The sequence below is a fragment of the Platalea leucorodia genome, assembly GCF_965183815.1.
Source record: "Platalea leucorodia genome assembly, chromosome: 1".
NCBI lineage: Eukaryota > Metazoa > Chordata > Aves > Pelecaniformes > Threskiornithidae > Platalea > Platalea leucorodia.
In genome coordinates, this window is record NC_138823.1 from 162,455,438 (window position 1) to 162,474,189 (window position 18,752).

The 18,752-nt window shown below is 40.8% G+C and overlaps 1 protein-coding gene across 1 annotated transcript in view; it reads right to left on the minus strand.

The window, feature by feature from the left end:
- The window catches only part of SCN5A (sodium voltage-gated channel alpha subunit 5), a gene marked incomplete at both ends in the record, with an annotated part of 173,222 nt that overhangs the window by 118,372 nt on the left and 36,098 nt on the right, over positions 1–18,752 (minus strand). Inside the window, 3 exon segments of the mRNA XM_082325486.1 lie at positions 547–744; positions 2,333–2,474; positions 15,289–15,352. Of these exon segments, the coding sequence (XP_082181612.1) occupies positions 547–744; positions 2,333–2,474; positions 15,289–15,352 (404 nt within the window).

An 18,752-nucleotide genomic window follows, 5' to 3' on the forward strand; every position in this document is an offset into this window, starting at 1 on the left:
ACTTGGCAATGATGGGTTAACAGTTGGACTCGATGATCTTAAGGGTCTTTTCCAACCTTAACGATTCTATGATTCTGTGGTACATCTTTACCGTCAGTATCGGACAGTTGGATATTCATGGCAGTTTGAATGAGGCAGTGAGGAAATGAACATGAGCTGAAGTGATGGTGGAAGAAGGTTCAGCTGGGGCTATGGCTGAGCTGCCAAAATAGCTGTTCTGTGCTCAGATGCAGATGTACTTATACTATCATTAAAATGTCTTGTATACCAACCAATATAAATTCCTCTGCTGGCATAAGTGGTACAGTTAAACCAATACAGCTCTGGATATGTAAACCCTAAACAGCCCCAGTCCTAGCAGGAAGAGCCATCCTTTTTCTTTCAAAAAGGATTGTAATAACTCTGTCCAGGACTATAAACATTAAGCTGCTTTCCAGCAAGCTCTTACTTTGGTTATCATATAACTGTAAAATAAAGAGAATGTGAATCTGAAGGTACCATCTGTTCAAGTTACCCAAGGCTAAGCATGTCACATAGTTTACTGACCTCCTGTTCTTTCTTTAACATCTCCATGGCTTCCCGAAACTTTCTTTCCTTCTCCTCTGTTTCAGCAATAGTGGCTTGGTTCTGCTCTTCATATGCCATGGCCACAACAGCCAGAATCAGGTTGACCAGATAAAACGAGCCCAGAAAGATGACCAGCATAAAAAAAAGCATGTAGATCTTCCCAGCAGATCTGAGAGTCTGTAAACACAGAAATAAAATCACTAACACTTGTTTACAATGTTTTTTAAAAGAATAAAAAATTGTTTTGAAAACTTAGATTTATAATATAATTGAATTCAGCCTTTGTTACTAGCCCAAACAGAATCCTTTTGATGACAAACAACAACCACATGCAAGGAAATAACCTTCTCACCTATAGATTTTTATACCTTATTCAAAAATTATGTGCCTTGCTGTAGAATTCATTTTTAAAAGAAGAATGCTTTCTTCCTTTACCAAATATCTCTGCTGGTTTTCTTTGAGAATAGATAATCTTATAATCAGTTGCAGTGAAAGCTTCCCCCACATAGCTCAATCTATTTTTGTCCAGTGCATCGGAACTTTCCAAGCGGGCTTCATGTTGTATCCTTCAGATGTCTACAGCCTAGGTCCTTTACAATCAGCGAGCAGAAAAAGATACCTTTAGGGTGCAACTCATTGGAACGGTATTTAGACGTCTGCCTCAGGATAAGAAGAACCAAACCTTGGGCACCGTTGCCTGGTTCTCCATCAGATTTATAAGCATAACTGGAGTTTAGGGTAACAGGCTGAGCTTATATTACAGCTATGTCCCATGGTCAATGACTTGATGCTAGTGACAGAAACCACTGTGTGATATTATAAGGTCAAATAATAAAAGGGAGTGATGTTCACCCTTATTTGCCAAGACAGTTTCAGCCTTCCAGAGTTGTACATGCAGCTCTGTGCCAAGTAAGTGAATATAGCTGTTTAAGGAATCTTCAATTTAATTGTTTTACATTTTCCTGAAATGGAATTGTATAGCTGGCTGCATGTGAAGCTGAAATCCCCAGTACCTTTAAAGATGTCTACCTTAATACTTTCAGTGTAGTATCTGTCAGCACTAACAGCCTTGATTTCCTTACGAGTATGCTTAGGTTCTGGCAATTTTGAGGGGCAGAAGTAAATCTTCATTGGCTTCATGGACAGAGTATGTAATTCAGTACGAAACTATCACATGCAGTTCTTCAGAGTTCGCATACGTTTGAGGAAATGCATGCTAAAATGAGCATTTACTAGCAGATCACCTTGCACACGACTGTAAGTTGACTGTAAGTTGTCCATGATGAAAAGTTTGCAGAAGGGAGAACTGAAAGGTACCAGGTAGTCTTGCCATCCGGGGAATTTGTATTCATTGTCATGCCTTACAAAACCAGATACGCCAAGTACACATGTGCTTCTCTAGTCCTTTTTTGAGCTGGCCTCAAAAGATTAGTTCATGTTACACCAGCCACCAAAAAAATCATTAAGTGGTGATGTGGCAATCTTTCTTCATTTAGATTGAGCTGAATTACCCATTCAAAGTGCCTTTCTCTCAGTACCAATTTTCCCCCCTTTCCCCAAACACCCAGCCTAATGTCTTCTGGTATCACCACTCCTAAGAAACAAAATTAATTGTAACAATTGATGGCCTTTGTCCACAACACACACAGGGCAGTTTACCTAATAACCAGCAATTCTTTCTTGTCTTTATATATTGGATATATAACTGTTAACAAGATGATGTGTTTATTTTATATTTTTTAACAGTAATAAAACAATCTCATACCTGTTGATAAAGACGTTCCCAATAATCTTGAGTCATGAGACGGAACAAAGAGAGAAAGGCCCAGCCAAAAGTATCAAAGCTTGTGTAACCATGGTCAGGATTTTCCCCGGCCTTCAGACATATATATCCTTCAGGGCACGTGCTGCAAAACATGGAAGACAATACATGAAATGCATCATAGATGGCCTCAGCATGAAGAAACTGATTTCCAAGGGAACATATTGAATGGTCTTGGTTAAGGGCACAGATCCTCAATTATAAATTCCTTCACTGGGTGAAAACACAGGAAACAGGTGGATGCTAACTTCACAATACCAAAGATCTTTGCAATGTTCTTTTTCCTTGAAAGGATAAACTGGAAAATGCTAACCATAGCTCGAGCTGTAATGGCAAATGAGCACCTAGCATTTCAGACGTTTGGAATAGACAGAAATTAGGTGCGTAAGCAGAACTTAAGTGCTTAAATATGATTTCTCTTGGCACTTATTCCTAAATAAGGTACGGTTGGACTCGATGATCTTAAGGGTCTTTTCCAACCTTAATGGTTCTAAGAACCATAAACTTGGTGTCTCCCGTTACAATTGTGGGTAATACTGTGATGGTGAACCTGCTTTTCCGGTTACATAGTCTGACATCAGCGTGTGCCATCTGAGCACCTTCCCGACTGCTTACTGTGCCTGACCTTGCGCTCACCCCCTGCAAGGACTAAATCTTTAATCTAAGAAACCCAGCCCTGTGTTCCACTCACCGCTGTAGTCTGGGGTCATGACAATTTTTCTGTTTCTGCCAGGAAAATATTTTCCTTGTGTGTCTTGCAGATTCACGTATTAAATGGCATGCAGATAGCATGAATTTCACTGGCTCTCATTAAACTTTGAGGCTCTTTACAAGTAATTTTCTAGTCTTATATACCAGAAGAGAAAAAGAATGCTCTCAGTGGTACTATGTAAGTAATGAATTTCATCATCAAGTGAAACACAAGGTAGAAGAGACCAAGGTAGAAGGAGCCACCCTCTCTCCCAGAATGGTGCAATATGAGTAGTCAAAAGACCCCCCACCTCTTGCGTATCACAAGCTGCTTTCCAAACATAAGATATGCCCCATCAGAAACTGAAGACATAGAGCAATATGCAAAGGCTTACTGCTGTATGTATCATAGGAAGAGAATACGAGATCAAGGACGTTGCCAGTGTCCTGGAGCCCTACAGTATTTGGGAATTTGTTAGGTGGGAACCATCTAACTATCTGGAGAAGCAGATCTCAGCAGAATTTGCAGTAATGCCAGCTCTCTCTGTTCTATTTATACTTCAGATAGAGATGAACCTGGTAAGATTCAGTGCAAATTCTAGCTGATGCAACTAGGAATGGTTGGAATAAGTGGGATTGTGAAAGCACTTTGTCAGAGATCAGAGATATTGAGAGAGACCAACTTCCAGGCAGTGTTTTGATAACAGAGCAAGACCCTCTGTCCTAGCAGATGGTGAGCTTGATGTTCTGCCTGTCAGATGGAGGATTCAAGGTTTTCTGAATGGTCTTCGGATAGGATGATTATTGTAATATCCAGCCATTTTAGACACCTCACCAGTCATGCAGAGTGTGTCCAATGTGTACAGCTTTTAACTTTTTTTTCTTCCAGCAAAAACCTATAGAGTGTTTCAATCACTGCTATTTTTTACCAAAGCAGAATATTGCCACAAACTGAAATGCAAAGCAGTAATACAAATAAAAGTAATGTTTAAAATACCACCCCCCCAAAAAAAAAAATTGACTCCTGAGAAAGCAGAGTATGTCTCAGTATGAAAAAAAAGGATGGTCTTTTTTTAAATATCAATTTTATACTGATATAAATCAAATCTTTACAGCACAGGAGAGCAACTCTATACTGCATGTCAAGAAGAGAATACATTGCTATAGGTTTTGAAGTTAAACAAATCTATGGTGTCAGCCACCAACACCAGACATTCAACAACACTTTAAGAAGCTTAATTTAATATCATTAGTCAAGCACAAATTTTTAAGCAAATCTGCTTTGAACGCTGAAAAAAGGAGTGCTGAAGCATTGCAAAATGTGTGCATATCCTTGTTTGCAGTAGTCTTCAAAAAAGCAATAAAAAGCGAAAACGAACAGTTGATGTTTAATGAATTAAATGTAACACAGAAGTGAGAATATAGTAAGTGATTCTGCCACCTTAGGTAGAGCCAAGTGAGTTTGTATCAGTTGAGAATTTAGATTAAAGTAACTATATCTCACAAAGAAAGAAAGAGACACTTCTAATTTTTTTCCCTGCCAGCCTAGAAATGCCTCCTTCTAGATCTTTCCTACTTTGAATACCTATTGTTTCTTGGTAAGAGCCACATTTGAATAAAAATTACAGTAACATTACTAAGTCAGAAGAGAATAAAATGCAGAAATCTCAGCTCTTTTCCCCTAAAATATATATATGCAGATGCACACTGAATCTCTCCTGTATATCCATGTCCTTTTTTGAGGTAGCCTTTTCACTAAATCTCCTCTCTCCCAAAGGCAGCATCTGCTGTCACTTTCCGCCATAGGGACATGAGATTTCTGCCTATGATCTGCTGCTGCAGACAGCGTTCAGTGCCCGTGATGTATTGCTGTCACTGTTCGAGAGCTCTGAGAAATGGATCCTCTTGGTTTCTGAGAAGGAAATCCTTTCCGCTCACTTGCTCTAAGACATCGTGTCCAGAAAGGACATTAAAATTTTTGTAAGGCTCATTCCTTTTGCCATGAGAAAATGACTGCACTCTCACACTGTGCTTGGCTGAAAACTGAGTGACCATGTCCAGAGGTGGACAGACTTTCCTTAGTCTTCCATGAAAGACCAGTCCCAAGTGGCCCCATTGAGCTGGTCTCATTGCTTATGTTTTAACGTTATTACTAATGGCTAAAATGTCTGAATACAGTTGTGAGAAACTTGATGGTGATTACTTTAATGGTGAACTTAAGCCTAGGCAGGGCAGTCGGTTGGAAATTAAGTTTCATCTAGAATAAGGTGCCTAAAATCTTAGGCAAAATGGAAATTTTGCCATTAATTGCAACTTGAGAGAGAGAGACTTTCCTCTTAATCTCCTCACCATTTTGGACACAAAAGTTTGAAAGAAAGGAGATACTAGGAGCACTTCGATGTATGTTCATAGGAAACTCTCGGCACCACGAGAATAGAGGCTACAAAGTCACTCTTAGGTTCGCTGCCAACGTTGCTTCCTGGGAAACTGTTTTGATGCAGAAGAACATTGGAGCAACTGCTCAAAGCACTTGACCACAACTGTTTGGAAAGCCCTAGGACATGGAGATGCAACTCTTCTGACTGTGAAAATGAGCAATGGTACCTCAGATGAATATATTCTGTTTATAATACAGTTAGTATTTTTTCATGTTTCATTCTGTCTTTACGTGTCTGTAAAACCTTTTCCACTCAGCAGTAGATTGCTGGTGTGAAAAGATCTGTCTGACTCTGCAGTGAGTGTACACGGTTCTCTAATATTAAGTTCAGGTGTAAGAGTATTCAAACGAGGTGTCTTCAGCACAAAAAGCATGAACTCCAGCTCAAAAATGCTATTAGTGTGAGCTCACATCCTTCTTATGGAGACTAGACACTTGAGACAAAATATCCTACTTTTCAACTCCTTATTCTTGCTCACCCTCTTTTGTAGCCGACAGAAGCGATAACCCATGGCATACGGGAAAGCGTTAAAAACACCGAGAGGAAAACAAAATGCTGCTTTCCAGAAAAACACTCTACAGAAATTTAGGTGTAAGACTCTCACATGAGAATATTATTCTGCAACTGACACCATTTCTTCTGAGGATTTTTTTAAGGAGTCTCAAGATTTTGCTGAAGTGTCTTCGATGTATAATATTAAGCCTTCCCCTTCGGATTTTTTAGCAAACTCTTTAGCTTCTTTTACCTCGGGGAAGCATTTCACAGGATTGCACTCTCCTCTGATGCACAGGGGTGGGCAACAACAACAAGCTACATAAATATAACATCCTCCACAGGAGTCTCACAGGATGCTGTTCAATTGATCACAATAAAATTAGTGTCATCGATTCAGAAAAGTTAAAAGCATCAGTCTACCTACCTATCCATCAGGTTGTAATCACCATTGTAAGCTGGCATTGGTACAGAAAATTAAAGAACATAAGAAACAGCTTTGTTTTAAATAACACAGATTGGGAATGCCAGAGAGTTGTAGCTGAGGGGCATAATTACAAAGTGCTCTGGCTCAAGAGTTTAATCTAGGCAAGCCAAGTAACCTGCTGATCCAGGCCGTAGTGGCCAATAGGGTTGTGCAATAGAAGAAGATTTGTAAAACAACCATGTGCTGAATTGTAACATTCAGACCCTGAAAACACAGGGAGGGTTGTCCATGTGTTACCAGGAGTTAGCATCAAACAGCTGCTAATGTTAGCTACAACATCTGTAAGGTAAAGGCTGCACTTTCATTTGGTTTAGGTTGCAAAGGCACACTAGGGCTTGCTACACCAAATTGCTTATGAAAGAAGCAATAATGGGAGATAAAGTGCATGCCACAGACACACCAAAAATTAAAAACCCAAAAACATACTGCGGTAAGGGCCCCTTAGTGTTTCTGCTTAGGTCACAGCTTAAGCCCAAGAACGCAGAATTCAAACTGAAATGTTTATAGGTGATGTCTTTGACATGTGGCTAATTCCAGAGGAATGGAAACCACCCTGGTGAGCACGGTAGGGTTTCAAAGCCTGGCAGTAAGAGCTGGAAGGACAGATGGTGCCCATGGCCTCCAAGGCTTGTTTATGTGCACGGAAGAGTCTTCCTTGACCTGCCTCTTTGTGCTAAAGTCCTCAGACCACAAAGGAGAGGCGTAGATCTCCTTTAGGTCACAGGCCTGAGTGCTTTTCTCTGCACTTTCCATCTTTTCTCCCTTCCCTTAGCTTTGAGGGAGAAGACCAGCAGCCAAACAAGGAGTGCATACTGTGCAGTGGCTGGGGGGGGACACATAAATATCCTTAGACTAACATTTGCTCCTACCTGACAAGATGAAACTACCCATTCCGAAATAGGATAATTTTTTTTTTTTTAAAGGGGTGTTGTAACGGCAGCCAGGCATGTGCGAGAAAGGTGTTGAAAGGCAGCAGCACCCCAGCCAAAGCCAGGCATTGCTGTCAGCGGGTGCATGGTCTGCCTGAAAGTCCCAGATCACTCTCCTTCCCCTGCTCTTTCTTGCTTTGTTATATTAAAGACTAATCATGGTTAGAGGGTGACTTACATTTCCTCATTAATTACAATCTAAGAGCCAACACCTGACTCACAGAGGCATGCTTCACATTGGATAGGTCTGACTAGGAGCCCCCAGCAGCTTTCACTCTAAGGGGTCAGAGAGAATTTGAAGGGCATTTTTTAAAGCAAGGGGCATCCACAAAAAAAGTTTCAGACTCCCCCACCCACTACTTGTTCAGGCAGATGGAAACCCACTGTTTTCAGCCTGAGACATCAGACCCCTCTATGCACACACGCAAGCAGTGAGAGGAAGTCCCTCTGCTGCAATGTGGCTTTTTTAGACTTCATGCTGCAGCAAGGCAAGCAAACTCTCATTTCTTCTCACTCAATCCAGTGGCCAGACACCAGATCTTCTGCTTAACCCATGAAACAAAATGTAGGGCAATAATTTGTCATCATAAATATAATGATAGATTACTGCTTAATGAAGACTGTAGCCCACAGTCAGTCTGCTTTTCTCATGTGGCTGATGAGGTTATTGCAGTTTTGACTAAGAGGTAATATTACCCATTCTTAAGAACTGAGTGGATTTGGATTTAATCCCTACTGCTGCTGTTTAACCAGAGACATGATCTTCCAAATACACAAGTGATCCCTAGCAGTGGGGACTGTTATTGTTGCCCCTAACCCTCTATAATACATAAAGTTATGCCCATGGCCCCTGCAGCATCTTTCAGGTGATATACTTGCTTTCTGTTTTTTCTCATACTCAAGTGAGAGGCTTTCTCACAATGACCATCCTCATTCATGTGTCTCTGTAACCAACAGAGTAGATGGAAAAGGTTATACGATTTACATCAGAAACTAGTTAAATTCATTTAAGCTATGCTGTACAGCCTGAAGGTTTGTAATATTTCATTAATCATTACAATTCATAATAATAAATCATAATAATTCATTAATATTGCTTACTAATTGGAGGTGTAATTACATCATTAGCTGTGGTAGTTTAAATAATACACTTAATTCTTTCCAAAACACCCTCGCTTTGGTGACATTTGAAGAAGTCACATTTGGGAACTGTATCCCCTTCCTCACTCCACCAGCCTTTCCAGACTTTCCCACCCATCAGCCAGCTGTACCCCATCAGACTGAATTTGGCGAGTGTTACAAACACACCAGTCCCACTAGGCACATGCCAAAGCTCCCCAGGAGCCCCTCCCCTGTGATGGACCCATTCATGCAGCAAGTTAAACACACACTGCCAGACCACGACCTGCCTGCTAAAGTTGGCTAGTCAAGAGATCACCTGCAACTGGTTGTTTCTCCTGATCTTACCCATCCCTGTCGCTCCCCAGGAGTATATATATATGCAACACCTGAGCACCATCTTCACCCCAACCCATCCATGGACTGCATCTCTGAAATGCAAATTGTCCAAGCCAAGGGGGCTCTTCTCACCCTACTTGTCCAGCATCCAACACAACATCACCTGAATCTGGGGCCTTCTTATATTAAGAAAACAAGTAATAATAATAATAATAATACAGATTTAAGTTCAGGCAACTCAGAGCTGCAGCGGTCCTAATTGCCGGCAGCAAAATAAAAGAACCAACCGCGTGCATTATTCTTTGGTGCAGTTCCCCAATTCCCAGCACAGCCGGGGTTGTGTTACTGGGCACGTTTGCTTGTAGTCAGGGGATTAAGAGCTGCGGGAGAGCATGCTGTTTGCCATGTTCTTCTGGCAGACATACACATCGTTCCAGGCTCTCTGCCTGCCCAGGGCTGGGCAAAAGCTGCAGTGCTGGGCTGTGCAAGGCAAAGTAATGTTGGTGGAAGCATCTGATAGCAGCGCTGCTCCTCAGGACAGTGGATGTTTCTTCTCTGCTCTCAAGGGGTGTGATAAGCCTTTGCAAGGGACTTTAAGTCACCATGTGGAGGATGCATAAAGGCAAAGGAATGTTACTATAGCTCAGAGAGATCAAAAAGTGCTGCATTGCTGTACATGCCGTAATGAGTATACCGACAGTATGGCAGTGTGGAGAACCTACCATAAGTGTTGCTTTCAGTATTCATGGTGACTATGAAAACAGGCATCTGATGCAATTTTATGTGTTGGTATTAATTACCTTAGTAAAATGCCACAACACAAGAGGAAACAAAGTTTTTTTCTGGTGATATTTTAGTTAGGACTCACTCAAAAACTTTGAGGAGCACTACACCACATGGTCCTTCCTTCATCCCTTATATGCAATAAGCTCAGTGACAGCAGAATTTACCAAACCATACAGAATCTTGCCCCACGCTATACATTATTTTAATGTACCCTGTTAAGAAAAATCAAGGTCATAGTGAGGATAAAGGTAGCTAAAGTTTCTATAGCAACAGTTACTAGGATGCAGTTGCCAAAGGTGCTTTCTTGTTGCATCTTCAAGTAGCTTTACTGGCTGCTTTTCCTTCCTGTTCACTAGTCTTTTTTGGTAATATCGGTACAGACACAATGCAAATGTGCTTTCATTGTCAGTATGATCTCGTAGACTATTCCTGCCCACGAACTAAATATACAGGACATATCATGTGAAAGGGAAAAAAAAAATTAAGCAGTCTGACCTTGAGATCTGAAGGGGACACAATTGACTTAAAACAAGCAGACTTTTCTGAAAAGCCAGCTCCCTGTTGTAGTTGCAAGTGAAAAAGTGAAAAGAACAAAGATAAGTTGCTCTTTTTTTCTGCTTGTTTACTTTGTACATCGATAGCATCTTGTCTCTCTTTCTCCTAACAAACAAATTTCCTTGCTGTTTCTATTGCTCTTCCAAACCTTCAGGCAGAAGAGGAAGAAAAAACAGCAGTCTATGCACAGCAGAAAAATGTCCCCGTGAAATTACAACAGGATAAAAGTGGAAATGCTTTAGAGCTGAAATCTATTTTCCTTTTTCATGGACAGATAATTCCAAGCTGCTGCCGCCCCTGTAAGTCTTTACTCTGTGGGGAAGCTTGGGACTCTGTCGTATTGGTCATTTCATCAAAATGAACGGTTAATGGTCATGGAGAAGGAGCAAGCCGTAATTGCATGGGCAGCATGAAGCAGGTTGGTGTGGCCTGACATGAAACGGTTCCCACAACCCACTTGCTGGGAGATTTGGTCTGGTGATCGCAGCAGGGCAATGCCTGGTAGAGGCACTGCTGATGCGCTCTAGGAGGATGCTTCGTTGGATCTGAAGGTGGGATCAGGACTGCATCTCCTGACAGCAGTGTCCTTGGAGGCTCCCTTGCTTCTTGCCTGGTGTTGGCCATGTGCCATTGCCTGGGGCCAGGCACAGAGGTCCTGGGTTTGTCCTTGCTGTAGGTCCCTGAGCACACCCTAAAGCATTGTGTCCAACCACAGGCCTTCCCTTTGGCGCTATCACCATAAACAGTCATCTGTGGATATGTGGTAATTTTGCCCTCAAGGGCCGCTTTCACACCGTAGAGTAGGTGCCTTCAAAGATGCCTGATTATAGGCAGTGTATGGTGCTACTTGTTATCACCTGCTCTTCTAGAGCCCTTGCAAAGCATAGTCCACTTGGTGCTAAGACTTTTGGATTTCACAAAGGCCAGAGCAGCTTTCAGCTTCTGCTCCTAGCTAAGATCTGGTACAATTTGACCATTGTACCGGATCTTTACTGGAGCTTCCTCAGGGCTAAAACAAGGTGTTCAAAATTGGATAAGCTACTACACTGGGAATTAAATTGAAAAGCAAATTTATGGAATTTGTAACCCCTTTGAAAATCAGACTATTTGATCTTTCTCCATTTATTTTAACCAAATCAAATAAAAGAAATTGAAATTGCAAAGAGAACCAACTTGGATAAATCCCAGTGCAGCCACATCCAAAAGAACAACCAACTCTAACCCTGAAACACATCTAGAAACATGAATAATTCTGCAAATACACTACATTTTTTTTTGTTAAAAGAGCCTTGCTCTTAGCACTGCTTCCAGTGTCTGACCAATCTGTGACACACATCTCAGAGCAGAGGATTTTTCCATTAATGTAGTGCTCTGAATGTGCCTGTTGTGAAACACTGAGCACACATCGCTGTGTTAACTTTGAGCCAAAGAACATCTTTGATCACAATCATTTGATTTTTTCTCTCTACTCCAAATATTACTTCTTGTTTCCATTGGACTCTTCATTCCTTGTAAATACAAAGCAAATTCTTGCAGTACATCAAGGGCAAAAATGCAGTCGGGTAAACAAAACGAAAACCAACACAAAAGTGCTATTTGAATAAATGAAGAAAAATCAAATTTCAGGCATCGTGAAGAAATTTTCTGACGCATCACATGAGAAACCCCACAGACAGATTAGTCCTTGTGCAACCAAGAAAAATGCCATCTCCCCAGTATTCCTATGTCTCTGCAATATGATTTTTAAAGTGGCTCCTTGAGGTTGCTTGAGCATACCTAAAAACATAAATAAATGGTTTTTTCTTCCAGCTGCCAGTTAAAGTACTGGAGACATGTTTGCTGCTGCTGAGTGACATACATCTATTCAAATCCCTTCTGAACTAGAATCAATATTAGCTAGATTCATTACCTCCTGCTTTATTGGCAGTTTGGGTGCTTGTTCAGAAAACAGTCCCTCCTAGTAATGTAATAAAGCCCCCACCTTGGAGATAATTAGGTTGTCTGAGATATAACATCCACTGATGATCATTCCCTGCTGATTTTGGCCTGCTGCTCCAGCTCAGGTTGCAGTCTCCATCACTACACACACTTACATCAGACCATCTGAGTCTCATCACCTAATAATTGCCATAGTAGATTTATTTAATTTTTTTTTTTACTCTTCTATAATAACAGCAACCAGTCAAACCTCAGAGTGTCATTAACATGCTTTTAAAAATGCTCTAAAATGGCTCTGTCAATTACCTCGAGATTTAATATCCTGGCCACAACACAGCTATCCCTCACTCTAACAACAAATCCCTCCAGGAGTGCACACATGACACCACCATTCCCCACATTTCCTTTGGGTTCTCTGTGTACCCCAGAGGCTAATAAATTCAAGCTCCAAATTGGGAGCAGGAGCAGAAACACCCTCCAAAAATGCTGTGAACATTCAGACACAGCCTTGCCAAATGTCTTTCTCTACCCCCTTTCCTGATGCCTTGATGGGTTCCCAACTTAAACATCCTCACTTGTCATTAATTTTATTACTAATAGGTGGAGGAACCACAATCTGATGCATCCACTCACTCTTAACTCACATACCCTGACGCTGTGGCGCAACCCATCCCAAAAGGTCCCATGCATTCAGATTTTCTGTTTTACTATTGGACATACTTGCTCTTGGCTTTGACCATTGAAGGATAAGAGAAAACAAATCCCACTCTGTTAGATATGTCAGCCGTAAATGATGGTTTGTCTGTCCTAACAGGTGGGAATACATAACTTTGCAAGTCCCGTGAGGCCTTAAGGTCATCTTCCTAATTATACTCACGTCTTTCTTTAAACAATGGGATGACTGGCAGGAACTCTATGCAAAGTATAGCAGATGAGACAATGCTAGTCCTGAGCTAAAAAACAGTGTAAGTAGGAATATTTATACCCCATTTTTAGGCATTTAAAACCAAACCTTACCCAGTGGTATTAAATAGTTAACTACACCAGGAAGAGGCTGAAGAAGACAGAACTGATGCACAAAGGGAAAGTGGGTTTCCCTTAATGGCACAAACATTAATAGTTTTGATGTATTTATCAAAACAATCACAAGGACTCTAGGTGTGGAGGTGGCATTTTCCCCTTGTGCATGAGAGCTGGAAGTTCTCCCCTGGCTGTTTCAGGCTGCGACTCTCATGGGCATAGTGCCTCCATTGGAGGCTTTCTCCAGTCATGGCTTTTTGCTGACACATTGCAACTTACTGACTTTCTAGGAAAGGAAATAAGGGTGGTTTTGCCAATACCTTGCTAGAACTCAACCCTTAAATCCATACAAGCCACTAATATATAGATATTCCATAGATATTGGATTGGTATTTAACTTCCCACCTTTTGGACAATTCCAAAGCAGTAGTCCCTAAACTATGCCTCACAAACTACCTATAATCTAATCAGCCCTTTTGACATTGCTCATGACCTTAGCAGCCTGCCACCACCACGGTTCAGGTCATCAGGGAGAACAACGAATAATATTTCACAATGTGCAAAATATTGTTGCTGTGTTGAACATTTTTTGTTCAATATTGTTGTCTATTGGCTAGCAAAGGCAGAAGTCCACCAGCATAGGTAGATTGCCAAATCCTGGGATCCCCGGGAAACATCCCAGTAGTCTTGGAGTCTAGCCTGAGCCTGGATAAATGCAATGTATTACAATAAAAAAAGCACTTAATTAATGAATGCTGACATTGTACCTTCTGTGGAACAAACAAAGAGGAAAGCATGGCCCTCTGCCCAAAGAGCCTCCAGTCTAAACGAGACTGGCAATACAGATCAGACACACAAGACATGCAGAGGGAAGTCTGACACTTCAGCTTTCCCTTTGTTTTATGTAAATACAAATATAGACAGTGGCAGCAGAAAGTAAAGCATCTCTCTCTCCAGGACCCCATGGTTTTTCTCATCCTCCTGTCCATAAGCAAGTTTAGATTTTATCTTTCCTTCGCCTTCCTGCTGTCTCCCTGTGCACACATGCCTCTTTTCACATTAAGTTCTTCCTAATTTAAACCCTAATTTTTTTCAGTCTTCCACATTTAATCCTACCAACTCAAAACATGTCCCTCCAAAAGCAGATCATCTCGCCTCCTCCCCTCACTTGACCTAGGTCACCCACCTCCCTGGTTCAAATACTCGCACATATTTAGATCAAAAGCTCATCCATTCCACCACTCTAAGGTCTTTTCTTCCTTTTCCTACAACTCCTAACAGCCTACAATCTTTGCACAGTTTATAATCTCCTCTGCCCACACAAGATCCCATCTCTCTCCATCCCATCTGAACTCTTCCATTTCCATCAAGATCATGAGAACCTGTCAAACAAAATCACACCCTCAGACAATGCACTTAGACCCTGAGGACTGGATGCAGGAGGAACCGTTAGCATCTACAGATGGCAGGGATATGAATAAAGTCCTTTATGCAGAGTAAGTTAGTATACCACAGGAATTATTCTGGATCCCTTCACTGTCTATACTATAAGAAAATGAAACACGTGTAGTCTATAAACATATCATGTACAAATGTAGATCACAACTCAAAACTAAGTACCTTCCCACCTCCAAAGCATGTTATTTTTGGGACTAGCATTTGTTGATTTGTTTATCTTCCTTTGTCAAAAGCCGAGAATTCATCATCTGTCTAAATCCCTCCAGCTTTTCTGTTTCCATTCCTCTTTCATTTCCTTTAAAATACTCTCCATTCAGCCAAGGTGTTACTTAGTTTTCACTATTTTTTTAACTGAGAAATTTAAACGTATTGAAAAAGAACTGTAATAAGGCCCCAAAAGATTTTAGACCTGAATAAGCAACACACACAAACTTCTCTTCCCTGCAGTTCAGAAAACTGTATTACTATGCACAATATTGTCATTATCCTCTCTCCTATTACGACTGACACAAGGAAATTAAAATATCTACTTCATGCTGCTGAGAAGTGGACAGAACTGAAGGAAAACATAGGAAAAAAAATCAAACAAACAAACAAAAAAAATGCAACAAAACAAACCAGAAGTGGAGATATTTTTAAAGCACTTACCCAGCATCAGTGCTATTGCCGCACAGTAATACATCTTCTGTACCATTCTTTATGAAATAGTTCACTGCAACAGAAATAGAGGAATGGCTTTTTAACAAGTACATTCTGGGAATGATAACATTCAAAAATATCATCCACCAACCAGCATATTCAATTGGGACAGTAATTGAGAGATGAATGGCACGCTTTTGCTTTGTTTTGCTAATTTTAACTTTTATAAATTGTAAAAACAAATATATTTTTTCAAAGCTCTTTAAGCACTTGCTGTTTGTATTCCAAATCTGACCAGTTTAATAAGGTGGCAGCAGGGCCGTGGGCAATGTATGTAGGAAACATCATCTAGCCATGTCCCTGGCTGTTCTGAGAACATTATTACTGAATTCGGTGTAGCACTACGTAGTGAAACCAAACCATAAGCTTGCCCATAACTTTTAGACTTTACACTGATGAGATACATATTAATTGAAGTTTGTGATAGAAATTCCTGACTTGGAGGTTAAAAATAAAACCAGCTATAAGTCAAAATGTAATAATACTAACAAAGCAGCCCACTCCCCCAATCTGGTGGATTCTGCCCAGCATAGAAAACATACAGTACAAAGCAAAAGAAACAGAAAAATGCACCCTGCTAAAGATCAAGCAAACAAGGAAGTATTCATAAAGACAAATATTTATCAACGCAGTCATCTGTAATGGCAATAGAGAGAGACAGACACTTCTTGAGGGAGACTCAGAGGAGCAAGCTAAATTTAAGTGCTCTGGATCATTCCCTGGTTGACTATCAATGAGGCTTAAGGACATTAGCTAATGAGAGCCTTTGTGTACACACTCGCTCTTCTATCCCCAGCCAACAACGTCTGGGAACGTTGAATTCAGAGAAACAGAACAGGAGGCCAGCTTCTCAAAAGGATAAGCAAAAAACTCTCTCAGTTTTCCAGAGAGACCCTGAAGAAAAGAGATGTTCTAAGGAGGATCTCTAAAACCTGAATGTTGGCATGGAAGAACAGATAAAAGCATTGATCTAGAAATATAATACATGCAAAGCAGAGGCCAGCAGCTGACTGATGGAGGGTAGATACACCAGTGTGCTTTGCTGCAGCAGAGAGGATGGGATCTGCTGTTGACATAAGACATGATGGTGGCAGCCTTGCACAGCATGTGTTTGTGAGCAGAGGGGCCTCTGTAGATGATGCTCAGAAGAGGTTCTCCATTCTAGGCTAACCCTCGGTTGTGAAATGTTTTAAAAATCAAGAGTGACAGCTTATCCAGGCAGGCTATGCAAAGAATGCTCAATGGCACAAGCCACTGAACAGATGTGCTGTGGCTTTCTCAGTAAGCTGTGAGCAGTGGAAAAGCCCTGCCCTGCTGCATGCCAAGAGGGAATTACTGTCCATGAGCTGGTGGTTACGAGGGCACGTGATGGTGTTCACAAGTTATCAGAGCATATATCCTGCTCAGAGTGTATGCTTTTCCACTTTGTCTTACATGTGGGCTTTCTACGGAAGCACCTTGACTGACAGCAACACTCAGGTATTCAATATGGTTAATGATCTGTGACCAATCACCACAACTGGGGGAAGGACGGCATGTCTTCCATCTCCTTTCACCCTCCACTTCTGCTGGTGAAAGGCTTCTGCTTTTCTAAGGACAGATGGTATCTTATTTAGGATATGTAGTGACACAAACCCATCAGACTCTGGGGTACGGAGGAAATACGGCACAACCATGACATAAGAGATAGACAAACAACTTCAGAGATTCTGCACCTTATTTTGAAATGGTCACCACATGGGGTACCCTGAACTTCACAAACATGCACTGCTCCCTGGGAATTGCAACTTTTCATACTGCAAATACTAAGACCAGGAGGACCACAGGTCTGTCACTGTGTGTTGATCACTTTCTTCAAAGGATGACTGAAGCTCTGGAGCACAGTGTTGGCTCAAGACTGAACCAACACCTCCTGGTCAGCCAAATCAGAAGATGAGAACAGAGTCAGAGCACAGAAATAAGGAGGAAAAGGAGGCTCTGTGTGAAAACAGGAAATTTAAAATCTCAAGAACAGACAAAATTCTGTGGCCTGCTGTTGACTTAAACATCTACATTTATAAAAGAAGCAATATGGTAGGTGCCAAAGAGTGCTATGAAATGCATGCTGAGGAACCCGTGCATAGATGCTGCTGGGAGGGGGTATCTTCACCACGGAGCCTGCAACTGCACAGCAGAGTGTCACAGCTACCGTGCCAAACTTCAGCCTGAGGAAGAGCTGAATTGCTGATTGCCTACTGATAAATGAAGGGGGGATTAGAATATTATACTCAAGGAGACAAATCACTGTATTATGAAAAACGCGTACAACAATCAATTTGTCACTCAAAGCAAGTTGGTTTGGATTTTGATCAAGCATGCCGGGCAATCAGAGGTCTTTAAGAAGCAAGCAGTCATCACTCTTGCATTCAAGAACAAACCACTTTGGTATCATATTAACCCATGGCCTCAGCTTTCCATCAGTTAACTCTAACATGGACAAAGAACATAAAACTCCTTTTTCATTTACAGTAGGATTTTCTCTCTGAAACATAGACTGCTCAAAGTGGTCACCATCACCTGAAAACACAATGACTTTTTCATTGTCTTGGCAGATTCCAATTAGGTTTTGTTTTCTTTTGTCAGTTTTTTCACTGAAAAATTTCCTCATGTCAATGGGAAACAAAATAGGAAAATGAAAGTGGAAAACAAAACTGAAAACCTCCATATTATATATTTTTTTTAATTTTTAAAATAAAATCAAGCCAAACAATGACATTGGTACATGTGCATGTCTGTACATAATCTTTATGCAACATCTTTCCAAAGGTAATTGTCTTCTTTTTTTCTACCATCTTTACTAAAATGTTGATGTCACCATTATGGTGTATACAACGCCTTTTAGGAACTTTTCTACAGGAATTTCCAGAGTAAGATTACTACTTGATCATATTAAAAGAATTAAAAAAAAAGGGTCAGAATAACACTGGCTTCATATCAGTTTCTGGTCGGTCACACATTATTTACTCCATTGTTGCGAAATAAACTCATCTATTTTTCAATAATACAAAACTTTTTCTGTCAGTACTCAACAGTCAAAAATTCAACAGAAACTTTTCTTAATAACCAGATGTTATCTTCTCTAAAACATATGCATATTTGTGCCTGAGCCTTGTAAATCCATACTAAGACTCTCTATCTCCAATGCTCCTGACATAGTATTACTTGTATTAGGTTGATTCTGTTGCGATTAAATATGTGTATGATGAATCCATATGTTGGTGTTGTCTTCCTAGGGCTTGTGTTTTAGAGGTGCCGAATTCAGTAGAATAATCCTGTAAAGTGAGTGCTCACAAGCAGCTTATTACCTTCTTACAGAGTTTTGTCTACCTGCAAAGGACAGTGAGATGATGGCAACTCCTTCCGCCAAAGTGGCT